The 22098-nt window shown below is 40.7% G+C and overlaps 2 protein-coding genes across 3 annotated transcripts in view; one reads left to right on the forward strand and one right to left on the reverse strand.

Annotated features, from left to right (window-relative positions):
* The window catches only part of ERP44 (endoplasmic reticulum protein 44), a 45568-nt gene extending 31927 nt beyond the window's left edge, over positions 1–13641 (reverse strand). The window contains exon 1 of the mRNA XM_042808887.1: positions 13497–13641. Within this exon, the coding sequence (XP_042664821.1) occupies positions 13497–13553 (57 nt within the window). The 5' untranslated portion in view covers positions 13554–13641. The remainder of the gene's footprint in view (positions 1–13496) is intronic.
* Positions 13642–13793: 152 nt separating this feature from the next.
* INVS (inversin) overlaps positions 13794–22098 on the forward strand; it is an 87715-nt gene continuing 79410 nt past the window's right edge. Inside the window, exons 1-2 of one of the 2 annotated variants that reach the window (XM_042839953.1) lie at positions 13794–13856; positions 18070–18239. In XM_042839953.1, coding sequence (XP_042695887.1) covers positions 18113–18239 — 127 coding nt within the window. In that variant the 5' untranslated portion in view covers positions 13794–13856; positions 18070–18112. Of the gene's footprint in view, positions 13857–13961; positions 14032–18069; positions 18240–22098 lie in introns of those variants that run through there. The other variant, XM_042839955.1, reaches the window with a different exon arrangement.

Raw genomic sequence — 22098 nt, forward strand, 5'->3', positions numbered from 1 at the left:
CTGATCGGTTGCTGCTCCAAGATCTGCATTAAACTCAGAGCCAAAAGGAAGCAGACGAGTTTACAGCCTGCTGCAGGATGCTGCAAATTGAAAGGAATCCCAGGAGAAAGCAGCGCTGAAGCTGACAGGCATCGTGAGAGCCCCTGAAGTTGGGCTTCAGAGCCATCAATCACAAACATCTCACCGGTAGCGTTCCCACAGGCCCCATAATGAACCACAGAGCCCAGAGCTGAGAGAGGCAACAGTAAATATAGAATGCTGAGGAAGATCAGGAGAAAGAGACCGTAACCCCTGCCTTCTGTCACAGCATTTCAGTTCTTGTCATCACCATATTCCAGGGCATGTGGGAACACGGCTGCAATTTAGACTGACTGAATGCTGCCATCCTTTATTCTGTTACCAAACTAGATTTTTATTAGTAACATAGTATCACAGAATTATAAATTGGTCCGGGTTGAAAAGGACCATAACGATCACGGAGTTTCAACCCCCTGCTATGTGCAGGGTCTCCAACCACCAGACCAGGCTGCCCAGAGCCACATCCAGCCTGGCCTTGAATGCCTCCAAGGATGGGGCATCCACAGCCTCCTTGGGCAACCTGTTCCAGTGCTACACCACCCTCTGTGTGAAAAAACATAACACAGGCTACTGTTATTATAAAACAACATGACATACCACATCAGTACAAAATGCTCAGTAATGATGGCTTTAGCCTACATGTAAGTTAGAACAATTTTTAAATTGGTACCAAACAGTTCTTTTCCTACTATTGTTTTTCAACAACCATATTAAAACTCAATCAGGGAAATTTAAAGGACTTAAAAGAACCTACTGAAAACAGATTTAGGGATTGCAACTATTAGATTTTCCCTGTTCCCATGGGAAGCTAACTAACTTGAAATAAAGATTACACATACAAACACACAGACACAACAAGTAAACCTCCTTTTCTAAATCATTATAAAATGGAATGGTCTGCCAAGGCTAAACAGTACCATAAGAACTGCACAAAGCTAGGTGGAAAGAGTGCTATATACTGAGAGGCAATGCAATTTCACATTTTTCTCCACGTGTCACCTACTTTTACAAGTGTCTCAGAGGAATTCTTGCTGTAGGTGCATTTATCATCAGTATAACCTCTCACAGAAGAAAAAGTTGGAAGCAAAAAGCATTCACGGTCTGTAACTGTACTTTGCAATTCTAAATGATATTGATCCTACGCTCCAGGAGAGGAAAAACCCCTCACCATTAACAGTTCCTACAACTGACCTTAACTGACGTGCAGAAATAGTGTAGGATTGTCTTGTGAATTTTATGCCTCGGTACAATTCGCAATGGCTTGTTACCATAGCACTGAAGGCCCCCTGAAAAAATGGGCAAATTTACCTCTCAACAGCTCGTACATTATTAAAATCACAAAATGTTCATTCAAGAAGCCCACTGCAGAGAAGAAAATTAAACCTCAGTAACAAAATACGCGATTCAAGGTATCACAGTCTTCTTCATAAAGCTCTGAACAGCAGACCCATATACATCTCAACACCATTTTAAAGCTCAAGACTCCAGGCACATATCTTAAGGATCACTGGCTTTCAGAGAAATGCTCAAATCAAAGCTCAAAAATGACATGAGGCGTGTTTAAAGAAATGTCACAGAGATAAAATGTGTCGGTGGTTTTCAGTTCAACTCTCTTAAAATTTTCAGTTATTTCCCTTCTTTTGGCTCAGAGTGGAAAAAAAAAAAAAAAAGCGCAGTCTCCAGTCAGGACCACTACACACTGGTTTTCCTTGTAGATCTATGGACTACATACATTTCAAACAAAAGATGTAAATGTGTGTCTAAACAACTGCACCAACTCACAAAGAATAAATGTTTAAAGCAGTCCAGTTCTGCAGAAGCATGAACTTTCCTTAAAGCTTCTTCCATAGCTTTGAAGCCATGAATTCAGCGCCTGAGAAAACTAACTGAAAACTGACTTTTAGATATTTTAGTTACCACACTTTTCATTCTTACAAAAGAAACTATGAAAAATCATGTAAGTTGCACAGACTTGTAATAAATAAATAAACAAAAGAGGGGCAAAACCTCATATTCAGCTAAAGCTTCCATGATTTGACACAGTTATTGCTAAGTGGTCTGATTATCTGGTACCAATACACTGATTCACTTTCAGGAAGGAATAAAGAACACGAAGTAGAAATGATTAGCATCAGCTAAACTGCAACAGCTGTTTATGAAAGTTAGTACCCTTAAGTTTTTGAACTTGTCAAAGGTATGATCCAGCAAGATAAAAGAAATGGCTGCTTGATCTTATCTTGTCCAGGAGGCAGTTCTGAGAGCACAACACAATACTTTACTGCTCCTTTCCGCAGTGCCAAGGAAAAAGACCTGTTCTGCATTTAGGGAATTGCACAAAAGCCACCACCAGAACTGTTCATAGGAGACAGTCCAAAGCTTGGAATTTAAGGCCGGGTTGGTTGGAGCCCTGGGCAGCTGAGCTGGTGGGGGGCAGCCCTGCCTACAGCAGGGGATTGGGTGGGTGGGCTTTGAGGTCCCTTCCAACCCCAAACCATTCCATGATCGCACGTGCATTCTCCCTCTATCTTATCATTCTTGAACAAGCAACAGAGATGGATATTAGAATGAAAACAAGAGTATTACTCTTCCCAAGAGAAGGGGAACAGCTCTGGCAGGGGGGGATGGACTATATGATCACTGCAGTGAGATCCCTTCCAAACCCTGCAGTCCTGCAATTCAGTGAACTGCGTGGAAGGAGAAGCAACCAAACTCTATTCAAAGTGCAGTCCTGGAGGTGGAAACTAGAAGTAGCTGTAGTGTTCCTACCAGAAATGGAATTTCCTATATAGCACATGAATGTTTGCTGTCTTGGAAAATTAATTTACCAGCTTATACACTCATCCCTTCAGATTATTTCACATCTGCTGCCTACACACATTCCAACACATTAAAAATAACACCATTCCTGTTAAGTATTAATTTCAATAGATGCTAATACATATCAGTATTACTGTTTAACAAGGCAAAAGCCAACTTATTTCAAGTGAAATACTCTATTTCAACACCCACTCACTTTCAGTTGCTTATCTTTTCATTAACCATGTATTCACTATTGCAAATTACAATTTATTTTCACTTCTGCTTCAAAACATGGAGCGCTGTCTCTCTTTGTGATGAAAAAAAAGAAAGAAAGAAAAAAAAAAGATACGAACTTTCAGCAAAGACAAGCCTGGGGAGTTTTGCCTTTCAGGCTGGAACTTGTTTTCAGAGTGGGTAGGAATGGCATAAACCAGCTGTTCAAACGCAAATAAAAGAGGCTATCATAAGCACATATGAACTAGCCCTCACAATAAAAATACCTCATAGGCAGTTTAGATAAAATATCGGGCAAAACGACAGTGCAGCCTTAGAGCAACCTGCATTTTCACATATCTGTAACATTCTGCAGATGATTCTGAGTGGCAGTGTGTGAGACATAAGTCACTCTGCTTGGTCTGGTGGTTTTTGTTTTGTTGTGCTTTTTTTGTTGTTTACTGATTGGGTTTTTTTCAGTTTGCTTTCTTTTTGTTGTGTGTGTGGTTTTCTGCTGTTGCTGCTTTTTCATCCAAAGATGAAAGCATCCAGGAGGTTCACAGAGGAGCACCCATAATAACAGTAAGCAAGAAGCTTACACACATTTGCCAGCACAAAGTCAGTTCTAGAAGAGCATTCATATCCTCATTGAAAGATGAAGATCAAAACCCTGCGGCTCCAGAGGCACTAACTGCTTTAAAATACACAACTGATGCACTGCTATAAACAAAAACCTCAGCAAAAATGACAATTATATAACCAAAAATACTGAATACATACAAATAGAATGCAAATACAATACAAATATACTGAAAAGTAAAGCTAGGGTCATTCTCTCCACCAAGTTTACCCAAGGGGAAGAAAAACATGTTAGTTTAAACGCCACTCAATATTAGGGAACACAAGCAGACAAACCAAGTCTCCACTAACACTGTTTAAGTTGTGCTGCTCATATTTGTGCCAAAGCCAAGCTGTACTTAGGAATGAAAAAAATTGGCTTCCAAATGCAGAAACACAGCCAACTCAATTTGGCCCAAATTTTATTGCTCAAGGCTAGAACAAGTGCTAGAAGTAAAGCAGCAAAGAAGCGTGTGGATGACAACTAGTTAAATTCCTACTCTCTTCCAATTTTAGAATCACATTCATGCTGCACGAGAGCCAAACGAACCCATTCATGAATATGCACACAACTACCACTGTTCATTAACCTCATATCTACAACTTCTAGCACCAGTACTTCCTGCACTGCTAAGATCTTCCTGGTGATGCAGTTCTCCTCCCTCAGCACGACTGAGCTGCCACCTTCCCTCACACAACCTCCTCATGTTCCAGCAGGAGGTCGAGGATTCCTGCAGCTATCAAAAGACAAATAAAGCACAACACAGCCACCCAGAGCACATAAAACTTTTGTTTATACATTAAACACATTTGAGATTCAGTCCTGTGTTGTTGCTGCTGCTGCTGCTGCTGCTCCTTCCTCTTCTTTTGAAGAAATGAAGCAAGGAAGAATACCTTAGATTTCCTAAATTACAAACTTTCCATTCCCACACCATGTGAAAAGAATCACAGAATCATAGAATGGCCTGGGTTGAAAAGGACCACAATGATCATCCAGTTTCAACCCCCCTGCTATGTGCAGGGTCACCAACCACCAGACCAAGCTGCCCAGAGGCACATCCAGCCTGGCCTTGAATGCTTCCAAGGATGGGGCATCCACAGCCTCCTTGGGCAACCTGTTCCAGTGTGTCACCACCCTCTGTGTGAAAAACTTACTCCTAAAAAAGCCCAAATCCATTTATTGATAATTCCATTCATATGTCAAATAAACAGTAATTGGAATATGCTTCACAGCTGCATTTTAATCCACATAATTGCATTGGAAAAATCTCTCTATTTAACAGAGGAATAATAATAATAAAAAAAAAAGATACATTTTACAATTGATTAGTTTGCTATCTTTGACATTAGAATATAACTTAAAGCAACACAGCCTGGGCCTGAAGGGGAAAAAGTTCATCTTTGGGGCCACATCTTCACTTCATATTCATATCATAGTTTGAACGAGTGGCTAACTTCAGGCTGCGTAGGAGTTATTTCTATTCTAAGCAGCTGCTGAAGGCCTGCACATATGCAGTCAATTTCTCTTGGATTACTCTGGGTAACAGAAGAGTAAATAATGCAGTGGACAGACACATGCTACAGATACACTGGAATGCACAAAAGAATGTGATAGAAAGATACTTGATTGCTGCACAACCCCCAGGAAATATGAACTGCAACAAGTTCCAGGCTGAGTCCCAAGAAAAATTTCAAGCAAGTATTCCAGACAGGCCCTAAAAATACTATTTAGAACACTTACACAATGCAGTGCATGAACTGGGAGCAATTATCAGAGAGACACTGGCTCTGCAGTTCACAGAATCATAGAATAGCATGTGTTGAAAAGGTCCACAATGATCATCTAGTTTCAACCCCACTGCCATAGGCAGGGTTGCCAACCACCAGACCAGGCTGCCTGGAGCCACATCCAGCCTGGATGGAGTTAACCAGCTCAGTGCAGTGATCTTGCCATTTACGAGGCATGGGGACTGACTGGTTTCTCTTAATAACAGCTCTCAAAATAGCTACAAAAAATCTTCAGCAAGGTATTGATACAGATTTTGGATGGCAGCATCGCAGCTATATCTTATTCCAAAATAAGATAATACATAGCAGCTAGGTAATACTATTACATATGTATTTATATGTGTATTTACGTATATATTTGCATCATTTCAGCAAATTTTGTTGGCCTAAGTTGGCAGGAAAAAAAAAAATTACATAGAAATGAAAAGCCCCTTCCCCCTGCAATTATATGTTCTTAACCAAAGCAGTTTGAAATGTCAAAGGCAATTCCTGAGGCCTACACACTCACTGAGCTCCCATCACTAATTAATGGATCATTAGTAGGAAAGAACCCCTAACTGTTTCACTCTGCACCACATACTGTCTTAATTACCTTTGTGAAGCTACCAATTTGTCTTTCAGTCATCCTAGCCAAAAATCCCAAGTGAATTGACTCAACAGGGAGAAGGAAAAAAAAGTACTTTCATACACACATTTATGAAAATCCACCACTTTTATGACTGGCAAAGGATTTAGGGGCTAAACATTTCCAACATTTAAGAAAGGGATATCAATAAACTATGGCAGAGACAGAAGTGATAGACAGAGACCAAAAGAACAAAAAGCTCTTGGGATACAAATGCGGGTACATCTGAAACACTTTCCCTTTGTGAAGCGTTTGAAAAAGTTAATTATATCATCACTTCATAATCACGACAGCTATGGGAAACAGCAAAACACTACCACAGCTGTTGTTTTCTTTTTCAAGATCATTGGAACAGGCACCTATTCCTTGCCTTTCAAAATACTTCCTTGCAGAGCTCCTAATGAACAAGTTATCTCCATGTTTGTGCCCAATTCCCACATGAATCCATTTGGAGATGAGATCTAAGCTACACTGCCAGTTATCTTACAGTAGGGATTAGAATGCTTTTCCTGTTCGCAAATGTTAAGAAAAAAAAGACCACCCAAAGAAACCCATACAGCACAAACTGACATCCTCACAGTCTTCTTTTTGGATGCACCTTGATAAAACACACACTGAAACCAGGCAAGAACCACTGATGCCAGGCAAGACTGGAGGCATGCTGGCAGCAGGAAGTATTTCCAAAGAACCTGTTTACTCACTACATTACTGCTCTAGGGCTCCACTATCTACGCGAAGTTTGTGCTTCATTAACACCATTTCAGATACAAAGTTTCCGTGATAAAAACCAAGGGAACAAAAAGAAACCTCACACTTCTCTACCACTGGGATCACTTTCCTTTCTGAAGCGAATGCCATGTGGGTTAACGTTCCCTTAGTTGTACTTAGAATATCTCGAATTGAAAGGGATTCATCTAAGGATCGTTGAGTCCAACTCCTGGCTCCACTCAGGACCATCCAAAATTCAAACCCTATGCATAAGAGCACTGTCCAAATATTTTTTGTGATGTGGTAACCCACTTCCTCCATGAAATAAGCCTTTGTGAGCTCCAGCAATTTATTTCATCACAACAGCTGACAAAGCTTCCAGCTATAGCTCACTAATGAACAGAATTCAGAAACAATTCCATTTAACATCTACTATGATATATAAATACTTTTAATAGAGGCAGAACTCAAAAAAGTGACAAAAACTGAAGACAGTCAGTTCTTAATTGTTCTTAACAACAATTCCATCCACTTACAGACCACAGTTCTGAAAGGCAAAAGGGCCCATGAGAGTCAGTCAATCAAGGACAACCTCTTCAAAGCACAAAGCCCACCTACCTTGCTATGCAGCAAGCTACCATGGCAGAAAACCTACATGGATTAACACAACTTGTGGATGAGTTCAGAAACACAAATCAAAGTTCACAGAAGGCAGAAGTAGGTAAGAAAAGGAATACTTGGCAGAAGTATAAAAACACTGCTTGAGTAGGCAAGATGAAATCAGAAAAGCCCAAGTTGAAACCAGAGAGGGATGTTAAAGATCAACAGAAGGTTTCTACAGTTATGCAGGCAACAAAAGGAAGAATAAAAAAGACTGTAAAGCCACATGAAGGTAAAAACAAGTTAGAAACCTATTAAACAAGTTGAACATACACAGATGCTCAGAACCAGATGGCATATAGTTTCCTGGGTCCCCAGGAAAATCATGGAGGCAGATTTTCTTCCCAAAAGTCACATCCATCCAGTAGAAATTTAGAAACATTAAATCCATCTCATCAATTTGATTGTCCTCTGTAATAAGATGACTGCTCTCTCTAAATGAGGAAAGAATATTACACGTTGTTTGCATTAGCTTTAACAAGGTTCTGACACAGTCTTTCAAAGTATCCTTAGAGCTAAATTGGTAGTATGTTAAATGAATAAGTGAAATATAAAGTAAACCACACAGCAGTTGGGCTCAAAGGGCTCTAATCAAAGGGAGTAGGTACAACTGGTCTCTAATGGAGTTTCTCCAGGATCAATATTGAATACAAGAAATGTTTGCCTTTACTAATGACCAGAATAGTAGAACAAAGTGCCTAGTCTGCAATTTCCTGAGGATACTGAACCGGGCAACTGTGCAAGGGCAGAAATCTGCACCCAGCAAGACCTCAGTCAGAGAAATGCTCTGACAGGAATCTCATGAAGTTCAATGTGGGCAAAGTCCTGCATCTGGGGTGGAATAACCCCACGTGGGCTAGGGGCCAACTAGATAGAAAACATCTGTCTTCTGCAACAGTCAATTTCTTAGTAGTAGAATACACAAATTATGAAATTGTCTTGCAATCCATCATTTTTTATGACACCCTTTTTGTAATCACCAGAGCATAATTTAATATGAACAGAGTACTACAGCTGGTTTGGAGAAATTCAGTATTCTGACATTAGAATCTTCATCTGGAAGTGAAAAAAACATTCAGAGTTAATGCTGAGTACAGCAACAGCTTCACAGAATAACCCTTAACAATGTGAAATGAAATACCTGAAAGTCAACAAATATAAAGGTCAAATGTATTCCATTCCTAAAACCCGTCATGAACATTAAAAAAAAATTAGGTTATGTGAACAGCTGACAACACCAGTGGTTTTCAGAAAGAAAAATCATGTGCCTACCAATGGTTAACGTGCTCCTAACGAAGATACATCAGAAAAGAGAAGTACAAAGGCAGAACTCACAGAAAGAAATTTTGATCTCTCTTTCTTTCCTAATTCTCTAGGACACCTAACCTCTCCTACTTCTCTGGGGAGCTCACTCCGCTACAGTTTTGGAAGAAAACATTGCCTACCCTTTGACACAGCACCCGATATTGCTTCTGCTTGTATTTTCAAATGTTCCTCCTCTGTATCACTGAGAACTCTCAAAAAATACATCTGAAAATATTGCTAAAGCACCCAAAATCATTTCATTATTGAAGCATCCACTACTTGAAAACATAGGACTCACCTGAAGAGACACTGAAGTTCAGACGTATAATAACATGATATATACTGCATTTTTATATTTTCTTTTCACGAGATGAATTTCTCCCTTCAAACAAACTACATTCAATAAGCTCACATAATAATGTTCAAGTAAAAAACAACAACAAAAAAAGCCAAGAAGCCACTACATGGAATAACTGGAAACTGTTCAAGTGAGGTTTACAAAGAGCCTGCAAAGTGAACATATAGTCTTGAAGTCTTTCCAAAGAATTAAGTTTGATTAAAACAATGGAGACAACTGCTGTGCATCTCAAAGTGGTACACTGTTTTCCCAAAGAAGTGGTATGAGGCCCAGTGTCTCACTTAAGAAAGTTGCCCTGCCAAAAAAGAGGCTAAAGCAAAACACAAGGGTATCAAAAGAAAATGAAGATAAGGAACATCAGAGAGAGTATGTCTGCCAGAAAGAGCATCTGTAATACTATGCAGTCACAAACTCCTTTACACATTTTCAAACACTGTCTTAGTCCTCTGTTTGAAGAATTGTTTCAGTTTCTCTGCTTTCCAGCTGAGTGCTCCAATGAGAAAGCTTGCCAATTACGTGGCATAGCATGAAAGATGCAATAGATCAGTAATATGCTTCTCCTACTCACCTAGGAAGAGAACGGGAACAGGGTGAGGAAGTTCCTCAGTTAACACCTCATCTACTTGGAACTCTTGTGCTACTCTCGCAGGGAACCCCCTTTCGTTTTTTAAGGCTCAGTGATGTCAGATTTGCCTATAGTTATGTTTGGCCAATGCTCAAATTCAGAATATCGCATTTTGAGCAGGATCCGTGCAAAGATAAACAAGTGCATAGAAACACACCTTACACACTGCAAGATTACATAGTTCAATTTCTCTCTGGGCGATTTACTACTTGTACAATTTAACAGTGAGATAAGGCATTATTTAATTTTCACTTTTACTCTTCGGATACTTGATGTCATATCAACAAGACAAAAGGCAGTGGCAATCAAACAAGAAACAGAAATATTACCCTATAGCATTTTTTCTAATTAAAATTTTAATAGAAAACTCAAAGAAGAGGCAGTAGATAATGAACTAAGTTACTGCTTCTAGCAGTTGCAACTGCATTACTATGCAGGAAGTCTTTTGAAAGCTTCACTAAAAATACAAAAATTATAGTGTAACACAAACTGTAACACTAAGTATTACCTGATAATAACAAAGCCACATCAGCTTATAGAAAACAAATACAAACAGACAGCAGAACATTCACCAGGCTTCCACAGAAACCCCAGGATGCTACTTAGAAAATGAGGTATAGGAAAACTGGGGACAGACTTTTTTTAAGAGCATGAACATGGAGAAATGGCTTTAAACTGGAAGAGGGTAAATTTAGACTAGATATCAGGAAGGGATTCTTTACTGTGAGTGTGGTGAGACACTGGAACAGGTTGCCTCTTCCTAAAAGCATTAAAGGCCAGGCTGGATGGGGCTTTGAGCATCCTGGTAAGAGGGAGGTGTCCCTGCCTTTAGCAGGGGGTTGGAACCTTAAAGGTCCCTTCCAACCCAAACCATTCAATGATTCTATGCATACTTTAAAATTGTGAAAACTTTTCACATTCCCAGAATATCACAGGACACATATGTCCTTCCAATGGCATTGTCAAACATGTTACAAAGTAGGTGCTCTTGCTTTGTCTGGGATGCCTTTCCAAACAAGCTACAAAGTAAAGCCGTAACAGTAGTTTTGAAACACAACAAAATACCAGAGATCAAAATGCAAGAATAGGGAAATTCTTTTACAGTTGCTTGAGGGAAAAAATAATTTAAAGAGAGTAAAACAACTTCCCCATTCACTTTTCTCCCTATCAGTTGGTAGTTTCCTCTGTTCACATCTGTTCCTCAGAGACACCGCATGCATGAGTTCCCCAGTAGACTACTGAGCAATATGACAAGTATCTGTTAAACATGTTCTGCAGTAAGAGCACATGCAACAGAGTATCTTGTGTACTTGGTCTGTAATGAAAATTGCAGAACATCTGCAAGTGAAGGCAAACCATAAGGATTGGTTAGAGCAAAACTAAAGAACCACACCTTGCCTTAGAGAAAATGCGGTGAGGCAGCATCACGTCAGCATTTATTCCACTCTCTCAGATTCATTAGATCTGTCCTACCCGGTGTTAAGCAACATACCAGCATGGCAGAAACATCATTCATACACAAGCAAGAAGTGCACACATGCCACTTTTTCAGTCCAATCTTGCAATCAGCTGTACATCCTCCTCTGCAGCTTGGGCTCTGCCCTGCCTGCCCTCCCTCTCAGCTTCAGCATTAGAAAAACAGGGTTCACACCACCCTGTACTTACTCCCCACCCCTCTCTCCAGACACTTTCACAGCAGCCCCGCTCTGATCCAGTACTAAACCTTCACCTGAGAATTCAAATTGAGGAGGGAACAGGTCTGTTTTGGGCCTGGTGGGTATCCCTGTACTGCGACCTCCGAACTAGCAAATCAACCTTTAGTGAGATTGGGAGGTATACTAGGAAACACAAAGACAGTGGTCCAAAACTCTCTGAAACTTTAGTGATCTCCTACTGATAATTTTTAGACAAAAGAACTACACTTGATATAGATATTGTATTTTATTTCATACTATTTCAATTCTCAGCATCTTTTACCTAGTTTTCTGTACTTTCAATACAAATAAGTACTTCCTACACTCAGTCTACTTCAATTTCCTCCTATTCCTGTATTATACATCCTGCTTTACTAATATGCTATGTTCATTCTTTTCCATGCCTTTTCTTCCCCTATTTAGAAATTGGTTTTTAGCACTTTTCAGTGTACACCTGCTTTGAAAAACATTCTGACAAACGAGTATTATGACAAGATGGGGAGCATCATTACACAGCAGTGCAAAAGTTCATTCATCATACTTTTGGTATGAAGAGCTCTGGAAACAAAAGCAATAAATATGAAAAATAAAGAACAACTTATTTCCCCCAGAGAATAGACTGCTCAAATAGACTGTGTAGAAAAAGAAATATGCTTATCCAGAAGTTTGGAAATTTAATTTAAGACTTTATTGCTACTACTAAGCAAGTCCAGCTTAGTAAGCTGTTGTCACAGCTGCATATCAATGCATTCTCTTCTAGAAACCACTGATGGAACACTGAAAGGCTCACATACACAAAATACACTGACTGTCATGCCCAAAGATGTTCTGCTGGACAACACATCCTTGGGACACAGAGCAGACGGCTCCCTCAAACTCTACTATACAAAGCTTTTGTGGTTGTTAAGATGAGAAAGAAAGCTACAAGAACTCTGAAGATGGTCACATACACACTACCAGATTCTCCACATGCCATAAGAAAAAAAGCACGATATTTTTCACAACTACTTTAAAGAAAAAGTCTCCTTCTCCTACTCTCAGTCTGCTCAGGACAACTTTTCCAAGTTGGGTGAGCACACGGGCTCACCCAAAACTCAAACTCTGTGTCCGAGAGCAGTGTCCAAACACTCCTTGCACTCCAGCACTCAGGGCTGTGCCCACTGGACAGCCCGTTCCATGCCCACTGCCCTGTGGTGCAGAACCTTTTCCTGATGATCCAACCTCCACCTTCCCCAGTTTCAATACATTATCTTACACATATCATTCACTACACAAACAGCTAGGTGTTTGTTCCTTTTTTTTCCGACTTAGCTAACTTTACCTCTCATGATTCCTTGTTTTACTCTTCCACATTTAAAATAAATTAACTAAGCAAAACCTCATTAAATTTACACAAGCCTCCTTTGGCTCTGCAAGTCTCCTAAGCTCTAAAGGCTCAGGATATGGCTCAGTACAAGCCAGGAAAACAAAGAATCAGTACACTGGCCTGTTTAAAAGATAAGAGGGCCTCCTTATCTCCACAAAGGACACGCATCAGTGATTCACGTCTGCAAAGGCAGAAAGTAGCTCAGATTGAGCAAGCTTAAAAAAAAAAAAATACCAAAAAAGCCACATTTTGACAACCGCAGCTGAATTCCACGAGTCTCTCGGGCTCTCAGGAACTTGTTTCCAACTCTGCCCGCTAAGCTCCGAGTGGACTGCCGTCCACCTCCAGAGCGCGCCGATGGGACGGGGCCAGAAGGCCGCCGCGGGACAGTCAGCCCTGCCCCGAGCGTAGCGGGGAACAGGCCCGAGGCGGGAGTCCCGCACAGCGCCGTGCGCAGGCCGTGCCCCGCCCCGCAGCCTATCAGCCCCAGCCACACCGTCGTCCTCCCCCAGCCGGGAAGCTCGCTCTCAGCCCGGGCCCGGCAGGTGTCGGCGGCGCCGCTCCCGCCCGAGGCCGGCCCGAGGAAGGGCCCCGAACCGGTGCCGGCTGCCGGGAGAGCAGAGGGCCGCGGGGCGGGCGGGTAGAAGCCGGCGGCTTACCAAGAGGAGGAGGAGGCTGCCGGGCTGAGGCGGGAGCAGGAAGATGGCGGGTCTCATGGTAGATCAGGCGCCCGGCGGCGGGGTGGGGGGAAGAAACGCGGCTCCCACGCTCGGCGGCCGCGGCGGTTCCGCACTTCCCCCGTCGCCAGGAAACACCCGCGGCCGTCCCACCGCCGGGCCCCGCGCCGCCCGCCTTCGCCACTCACTTCCGGGTGCCCGCAGGAGCACGCCGGGAAGCGTAGTTCTTAGCTGGGGAAAAGGAGAAGAACGCCCTCCCGGCGCGCCCCGCGCGGAGGACCCGGCTATCCCAGCATGCAGCGGGGGCGCCCCCTCCGTCAGGGCGGGGCGGGCGGTGCTGAGGTGAGCGTTGGGGCGCGGTGGCCGCGGCGGGGCGGTTGTAGGGCTGGGAGGGGTTTGCCTGTTTGTTCTGACCCGGCGCTCGTTGTCCGGCTTTGGGGTTTCCTCTTCCTCCCTTTCTCGTTGCTTTGGGTCCGGAAAAGTTCTCCGAGTTTACGTAACTGGGGTAACTCAGCTCGTGAGTAGCAGCGGGCGACTGTGCTGTCTTAATGTCTCTTCTTGTGCCTGTACGTTGAATGCCCAGTCTTCTGGGTCCGCTCCTGTTGTTGACTGATGCTGCTTTCCTGGCAGCTTTATCAATAAAATTTGATAGAGTGGAGTCATTGCAGCCCGTGTTTCTCTCCGTGTTAGTTTCAGAAAGAGAGCGTGAATTATATGCTTGATTCCCCCAATACAGTGTACACAGCAGATAATGCCAACAGTATCACTTCTTATAAATAGATCTTGTGGTTATTTCTTGATTATTGTTGGTTTTTGTCCCGCAAAAGTAAGAAAAAACTTTTGTAGTTGAGGGTCTTTATCAAACTGCTCTTCCAGTTTGTCATATACAGGAGAGCAACATCTGAGGAAAGCGATGTATTTTCCTTTTATAGTTCCTCTTAATATCTCATAATTTCTGTGATTCCGAATTAGGTCTTTCAATATAGTGATGATACTCTACTGAAAGTTGTTGTAGAGGTAATTGGCTGCTTCTCTTACTGATATGATTACTGAAACTTTGTACAGTAGTGATTCTTCTTGTTTTGTTTTTTTTCTTGGAAGTTAGGAATGTCATTACTAATTCTCTGCGACGTGCAGTCAGTTTAATATTACTGCTGATTTGTAACTGGGATGCTTCTGGTGCTTTATTAAGGTCTCCAATATTTGCTGAATTTTATGCTGTAATCCGTGGATATCATATAGAGTATTCACATCCATTTGTAATCTATTTGGGGTGACTTTGTAAGGACTGTCAGCAGTGTGGAAATGAAATTAATGCTAACCAAACTATTTTGTTAGCACTGGGAGAGATGAGGCAAATGCATCTTTTGTCATAACTGTTTTCATTACTTTTTGTCATAACCTTTCCAAAATAAAGGTAGAGCAAATACAGTATTAAAAATACTAACAGAGACTTGCTGGCGTTTGTATTCCAGCTACCATTACTGCCAGTTCTCATTCACATCAATGTAAACCTTACCTTGTGAGCTATGCTGTGCTTTGCTTCAGGAATTAATCCATGTTTTGTACTTCTCAGAATGCTGATTCCCCACCTCTTCCTCCAACTGTTGTAGACATCCCCCTAAAATAGTAAAACTGAAAAGTAGATGTTGTTTTTAAGTTCTTCTGGTTTGTATTTAAACAGTGAGTCTTTAACTCAGATGCCTTTTTGGAGTCTTTTTATTAAATTGGTTCAACCTAGAGCCACAACAATGATGAAGGGGCTGAAGCATCTCCTGTGAGGAAAAGCTGAGAGAGAGGGGACTTCAACCTAGAGAAGGGGTGGTCCAGGGGGGGATCTGTTAAGTATCTAAAGTGAAGTGCAAATAACACAGATCCAGGCTCTTTTCAGTGCTGCCCCATGCCAGGGATAGAGGTAATGGGCACAGACTGAAGCACAGGAGGTTTCGTCTGAACACCAGGTAGTATTTCTATGCCCAGAGTCTGTGGAGTCTCTTTGGAGGTATCCAGAAGCTGCTGGGACATGGGCCTGAGCACCCTGATTTGGGTCGCCCTGTTGCAACTGGGACTGGATAGAACCAGGTGAGCCCAGAGGGCCCTGACAACTTCAGCCACGCTGTGATTCCTATTTACGATTTCTTTTGTTTGGTTCCATGTGACAATGTTGAAGATGGAATTGTGTTAGAATCACATAATGCACAGTATTCCTGTAGCGTGTGAGGAAAACATTTGGTTCTTCATCCTGTTGAGTACTCCAGATAATAAAGCATTTTTGAGGGTGCTCAAATTGGCAGTATAAGAGCTGGAGGGAGCATTCTTCACTTGTTTAGAAGAGTTGTCCAGAATATTCAGATACGGTTAGTGGACAAGTCATGGGGAAGTATCTTCCAACCACGCGTGTCTGAACCAGCTGGAATGATAGTGAAAGAAAGAATCTGCAAATAAAATGCAAAGAAAATGGAAGAAAATACATCGGTGATAGCTTTGGGGATAAAACTACTATCTCAAAATCCTAACAGGTGTAAAATTCCAGTGGTGTATATTGGTCCACTTAAAACAGAGATTGCTCATTTATCTTCCTATCCACAGGAAGTGTACTGAAGAAAAGACAAGACAATTTAAATTCAAGCTGCAGCCTTATGCATCAAGTGCCCATTAAATTATGTAGCATCCATCTCTGCAGCTTTCTTCCTTCTCTCTTTCCTCCTGTTTATATTGCAGCTAAGTATGGTAATGTTTTCATTTGTGGTGTTTTAGGACATTTTTTCTGCCTTCCATAGTTGTACAAGTGGAAATGTTCTTAACCTTCTCTCACCTTAGCTCTTTGAACTCTTTTCTTGTCTTCTTCTGAAAGTAGCTAGGGCTGTGAATCCATTAATCACTCATTCTTTTAATGAGAAAGAATCTACTTATGTGCTAAAACAAGTACACCAAAAAACATTTGGCAACTTTTCTGGGACATAAAGGAATTAGATAAGGATGGAGGTGTTCATGATTCAAGAGATGCTGAACGTTGTCATGTTATTCAGAGGCTTATTCAGTGGTGGAAGAGGAGAGTGTCAGGACGGGATCCTGTTGTTCTATAGGTTTCAGTTGACCAGGTGTGGCTCCAGAACTATTTCCAATTGTTCTGAAAAACGCTTTCATAAGATCATGAGGAGTTCATCCTTGCACCTCTGCACTGACATTCTCAGCTGAGCAAACTTGTGGTGCTATGAGCATGCAGGCCCTTCTTTATTTCTGATACGCAGTGCAGACCTGAATTGGTCATTATCAAGGTCTGGTACACTGATAGTTCAGTGAAGGTGACACTGGTAGTTCAGTGAAGGTGATAGTTCCATTTCAAAAGAGGCTAGGAAGGCAAAAGTACTAGCAGGTATAATTTAGGTAATAAATGGAGAAGAAAAAAAGAGAGACCTTTTAGCAGCCTAACTCCAATTTTTGCCTACATCTTGAATACCTAGTGGTGTTTAGTGGTGTTTAGTTTCCATCTCAATGGGGTATGACTGAACTGTGGAAGGGTCCAAAAAAGCTAATTAAAATGTTCAGACATACATAAAAGCCCCTGCCTACGGAACAGCTTAATAATGTCCAACACTTTCAGCTAAAGGAATATATGATTGTGGAAGCTATGTCAGAGATGTGTAACATAATTACTGATAGATGAGAACTTCTGTTTACCTTCCAGTTCTAGATTTAAGGGGCCTCAAATGCCAAGAGCCACTTCAGAACAGATGGAGGAAAGCAGTTCATCCATACAGTGTTTGGTTGTGCTGTGGCACTCCTTGATCAGTGGATATAGTGAATAAGCTTGAGAGGAGACTAGACAGGTTTGTAGAACAGAAATTAACTGAAGAAAATTAACAGAATTTTACAAGCTCTAAATACACAGAAATAAAAGTCCACTTCAGGAAGTGTTGGAATAGTTATAAGTTAAGACAATATTTAGAAAAGAGGAACAAAGGCGTAAGTGTATTTACCTTGTTCTTTGCTACTGGCCAGTTTGAGACAGAGCTTGATCTGATTCACTGTGGCTTTTCTTGCACATGTTTTCCTTCTTCTGTTCAGGTCTGAAGAAGGCTCAAGATCTAAAAAGTTGGTCTGATAATTTCTGTTATGCCAGTTGGTCGAACAAAAGATACTACTTCTGGGTATAAACCTTGCTCTACGTATATTCATAAACCATCATGGTAAAATGCCACCAGATACCAAGTCAATACTTGATAAACACCACAGGTTACTTGAAATATCCATACCAGCACTCTGAAGAAGGATCTGTTGAATGTATAGATAAATACTGTTCTGTTTGCAGACTTTCGCAAATCTTACTGACTAAAATTTATTTTGAAGGCAACAAAACCGTAGGATATTTATACGTGTACTTAATGTAAAGTTTTGTTAATTGACTCTTGACTAGAAGTAGATTTAACTCACAAAAAAAAAAACAACCCGCATTTGTTTTTTCCTATTGTTTAATGGGGCTGTTTATTTTCATTAGCATTGTTTAAGTCACTGTAACGTTGTATCAGTTCAGTTGTTTTTTTTTGTCCCCTAGAACTGAACTCTTACAGAATATGTTGGTGGTACAGATCTGACCTATGATAATACCTTGCAAGAGTATGAATATTTCAACAAACTGCCTCTTCAGTGGTTCCTCATTAGCATCTGAAGTGCATGCTGCTGCTGTTAATGGGGATAAGAGTACCCTCCTAAAGTTAATCGCAGGTAAATGTTTTTATTGTACATGCTTTTTGGTTTTGGCTTATTGCTCTGATTTATAGAATACGTTTTTGTTTCTTGATTGTATGTATTTCTAGAAAAATAGTCTTGAAAACAGAACTGATTTGTCATTGTATTATTTGTTGCACATGATCGAAACTTTCATATGAAATACAGCAAAAATTGATGTGCTATGTAATCAGAAGACTTGTTTAAGACTCATGTTTCAAGGAATTAAAAATTCTGGAGAAGTGCTCTGGGCTGAAATAGTTTGACCCCATTTCCCTATTTTTTGTAATCACTGATTTTTTGAGAAATGGGAAAAACTTGTTTTTCTAGTGATTTGTGTAGTTAATATCTTGACATGCCTTAGAAATAAGTCCTATTTGTTAATTTGATGCTCACAACTAAAGATGAAGAAAGTGACTGACCCTATGGAGGCTGAAGTTAAAATGTTCCTGATCATTTCCATCCATTTAAGCCCAAAATTTCACCTTCCCTCTCTGTCTGAGAACTGGTACAGTATTGGAAGTTAGTGGTTTTCAAAAGCAGCTTATGTTATATGTTCCAAAAGCAATCTTATATACATTTGAAAAACTATCTAGCTGAAAACTTCTATTTTCAGCAATTTTGATTAAGTGCAATTTCTGCTGATAATGTAGAAGTTCTGTTTGTTCAGTCTTTTGAAAATTTCACTCTTGTAACTTGGTGAGGCTGAATGACTCTGCAATAATAATTAAAAAAAAAAAAAAAAGAACAGACACCTTCGTTGTGTTTATACCACTAACTGTCAGTTTTAATGGGAATAATGTCTTTAATGCCAACAGACCAGTGTAGAACAATTCATAAAAAGTGAACGGGTGGTTGATATGCAGATGCTTCTAGAAATCTGTGGGATGCAACTCCTTCAAAAATCTGTTTTTAAAAGTATTCAGCCTGCACAGAAAGGGGAAAAACGTCTGATGGTAAAAATCTTGACTAACAACCAGAAATGACAAGAATAGTTTTTGTTGTGTTCAGTTTGGTTTTGTTTATCTCACAGCCAAAATATACTTTGAAAATGCAAAGGAGCAAGGAGCAAGTACTTTGACACACTTTGTCAAACATACTGCAAAACACACATTTGAACCAGCTATGGAAATAGCTTTTTATTCTTCCAAAAGGTAATAATGCAGCAACAAAATAAAAATGCTGCGTTCTTTGTAAATGAGGGAAAGAAAGCTGCACGATCCTTTCAGTCTTTGCTGTAATGGCAGAATTTGGCTCTTCTGTATTGTTGTGTCTTTGCAGGATATGACACAGACCTTACTTTTGCCCAGACAGTACAAAAAAAGTATTGCCTAGCAGAAGAAGAATGCATCAGAGTAATATTTTTAGCTGTTTACCAGGCACAGTTGAAAGTATAACTCGATGCCAAAAGCAAATTGAGCAATTGGCATTACTCACCAAACTTCTTGACTTCATTTAGCCACACCATATAATTGAGGACAGTACATCAGTGCTGTGTGTGCGTATGCTGGATTGCTTAGCGTCATGCTGCTAACACAACTAGCTGCTGCATCTGATTGTGTTGACAGCAGTATATCCTGTAAGATGAAGTCTCACTTTCTGTTTTAGGGGAGGAGAATAACTATTAATTTCCTCTTTGACTCTTTGCTGTTTGGTTTTACTCCTTTTCCTACCTGCTGAAGTTTAACAGAGCATGCGTGACTGTGTACAAACATATACAAACGACAATTACTTTCCTATAATTCATGAATATGGACACATGTAATCCTCCCTGCCACCACTTGTAATTTTAGAGAAGCAGCTGTTTGAAATAATACAGTGTGTATTATGTAATGTTTGTGGGTTTTTTTTTTTTTACATCCTGTACAAAGTAAGCAGCATGAATATACAAAATCAAAGGTAAGAAGAAAATTTACGTAGAGAAAGGGAATTTTGTAACAAACTGGCCCTTTATGTTAACAAGTCATGATGCTTAATTACAGGACTTTCTTTGAAGCCTGTAGGTTAAATAACATAAAGCATAATATATGACAAGTTTATTGTATAACCCACATGCAAAGTCTTGCATTTTGTGAGCTGACTAATGCTGTATCATACTGTTTTAGAATTGTACTATCTGTGGCTCTGAATAATGTTCACCTTATTTTCTCTGGACATGTCTTTAATAGTACCTCTGTGTTAAGAATCGTCTGCATGGTTTTAATCCCAGACACAAAGGAATCAAAAGTTAATTTTGTGTTTGGATGATTATCTTACGTTTGACATTTTGATGTAGGGTCTAGATAAGATGTATATAATTGTCTTGTTTCTGAGAATAAAGAAATGTGTATAACAGCTGTTATACCTAAGCGTCCATTCAGTCCAGTTCACTCTAGTGGTGGTATGAGAATTACATAGAAATGTTAGTGTCTGGTGTGACTGCTTGTATAGACTGTGAGGAATCAAAGATGTCTGAATGTGAGAGTTTAATTTCAGAACTGGGCCATTGGATTCCATGGTGTTTGTAATCTCTGTTGGCAACAAGATTGTGAGATGCATGGTCTGGGTGGGCTGAAGATGAAGGTGTGCATCCTGGAAAGGGAGGAGAATCAAACAAACTTCCTTTCTTAGGCAGGAATGTGGAAGAGGGTTTAATGTTGTCAGAGCACGTTTTAATCAAGCTAATGCGTGAATCTTTAGAAGGCTGTTTTTGCTATCTTGATTACAGAAAATAATAATTTACTCCAACTGTGAAGTCCACAAGATGTTGTGGTTACTGCATATCAAGAGTTTAGTCTTTCTTATCACCCAATGATGACGTAATAGCTCTTAGTACTTGTCCTAGCTCTTACCCTGAGCACTCCTTCCATGAACTACCCACAGGGCTAACCATTCTAAGGGCCCTAGAGGCGTGCAAGCACAGTGATTTCTGAAAATAGTTTACCTTAAAAAAACAGGCAAATCACTGTCATCAAGTTTTGAAGGTCTTGCTCATTTTTTATTCAGATGCCTTGCAGTCATGGAAACCCTTTGTCTTCAGGTACTGCACTGTCTGGGAGCTGAACTGGGCTTGTTTACCTTGGAAAAGAGAAGGCTCTGGGGAGACCTCATTGTGGCCTTCCAATACTTGAAGGGAGTATATGAACAGGAGGGGGAACAGCTGTTTAAAAGGGTGGATAGTGGGGACAGGGGGGAATGGTTTTAAACTGAGACAGGGAAGGTTTAGGTTAGATATTAGGAGGAAATTTTTCACATAGAGGGTGGTGACACACTGGAGCAGGTTGCCCAAGGAGGTTGTGGATGCCCCATCCCTGGAGGCATTCAAGGCCAGGCTGGATGTGGCTCTGGGCAGCCTGGTCTGCTGGTTGGCGACCCTGCACATAGCAGGGGGGTTGAAACTGGATGATCATTGTGGTTCTTTTCAACCCAGGCCATTCTATGATTCTGTGATACTAGATTCTATGATTCCATTCTTCCAATTCATCCAAACAGAAGGGTTGTACATGAGCTTTAGGCCATTTTTGCTGTTCTTAACACCAGCCATTTATTTTAGTCTCTACATTCCGCATATCCTCTAACATTATATAACAGACAACTCGGAATTTGAGGTTTAACTCAGCTGCTAATTTAAGAGAAAGTACCATGCGAGCAGCTACATACATGTGTTTGATTGGGAAAAAAAATTATGTTTTTGGATTTATTTTCAAAAATACATGTAATTGTGCGAGTCCCATCAGCTTCAATTCATAAAATTCATATGAGGTATTGTTGAGACTGTTCATACCAGAAAGTGGAATAGCTCGTAATTTGGAGAAACTGGCACGTTTGCTTGGATCAGAGCCATGTTAGGTTATGCTTTGGAGCTCAGTTTCTGTAT

Source organism: Centrocercus urophasianus, unplaced genomic scaffold (genome assembly GCF_019232065.1).
Source record: "Centrocercus urophasianus isolate 14NV4802_14NV808 unplaced genomic scaffold, USGS_Curo_1.0 seq_11, whole genome shotgun sequence".
NCBI classification, from domain to species: domain Eukaryota; kingdom Metazoa; phylum Chordata; class Aves; order Galliformes; family Phasianidae; genus Centrocercus; species Centrocercus urophasianus.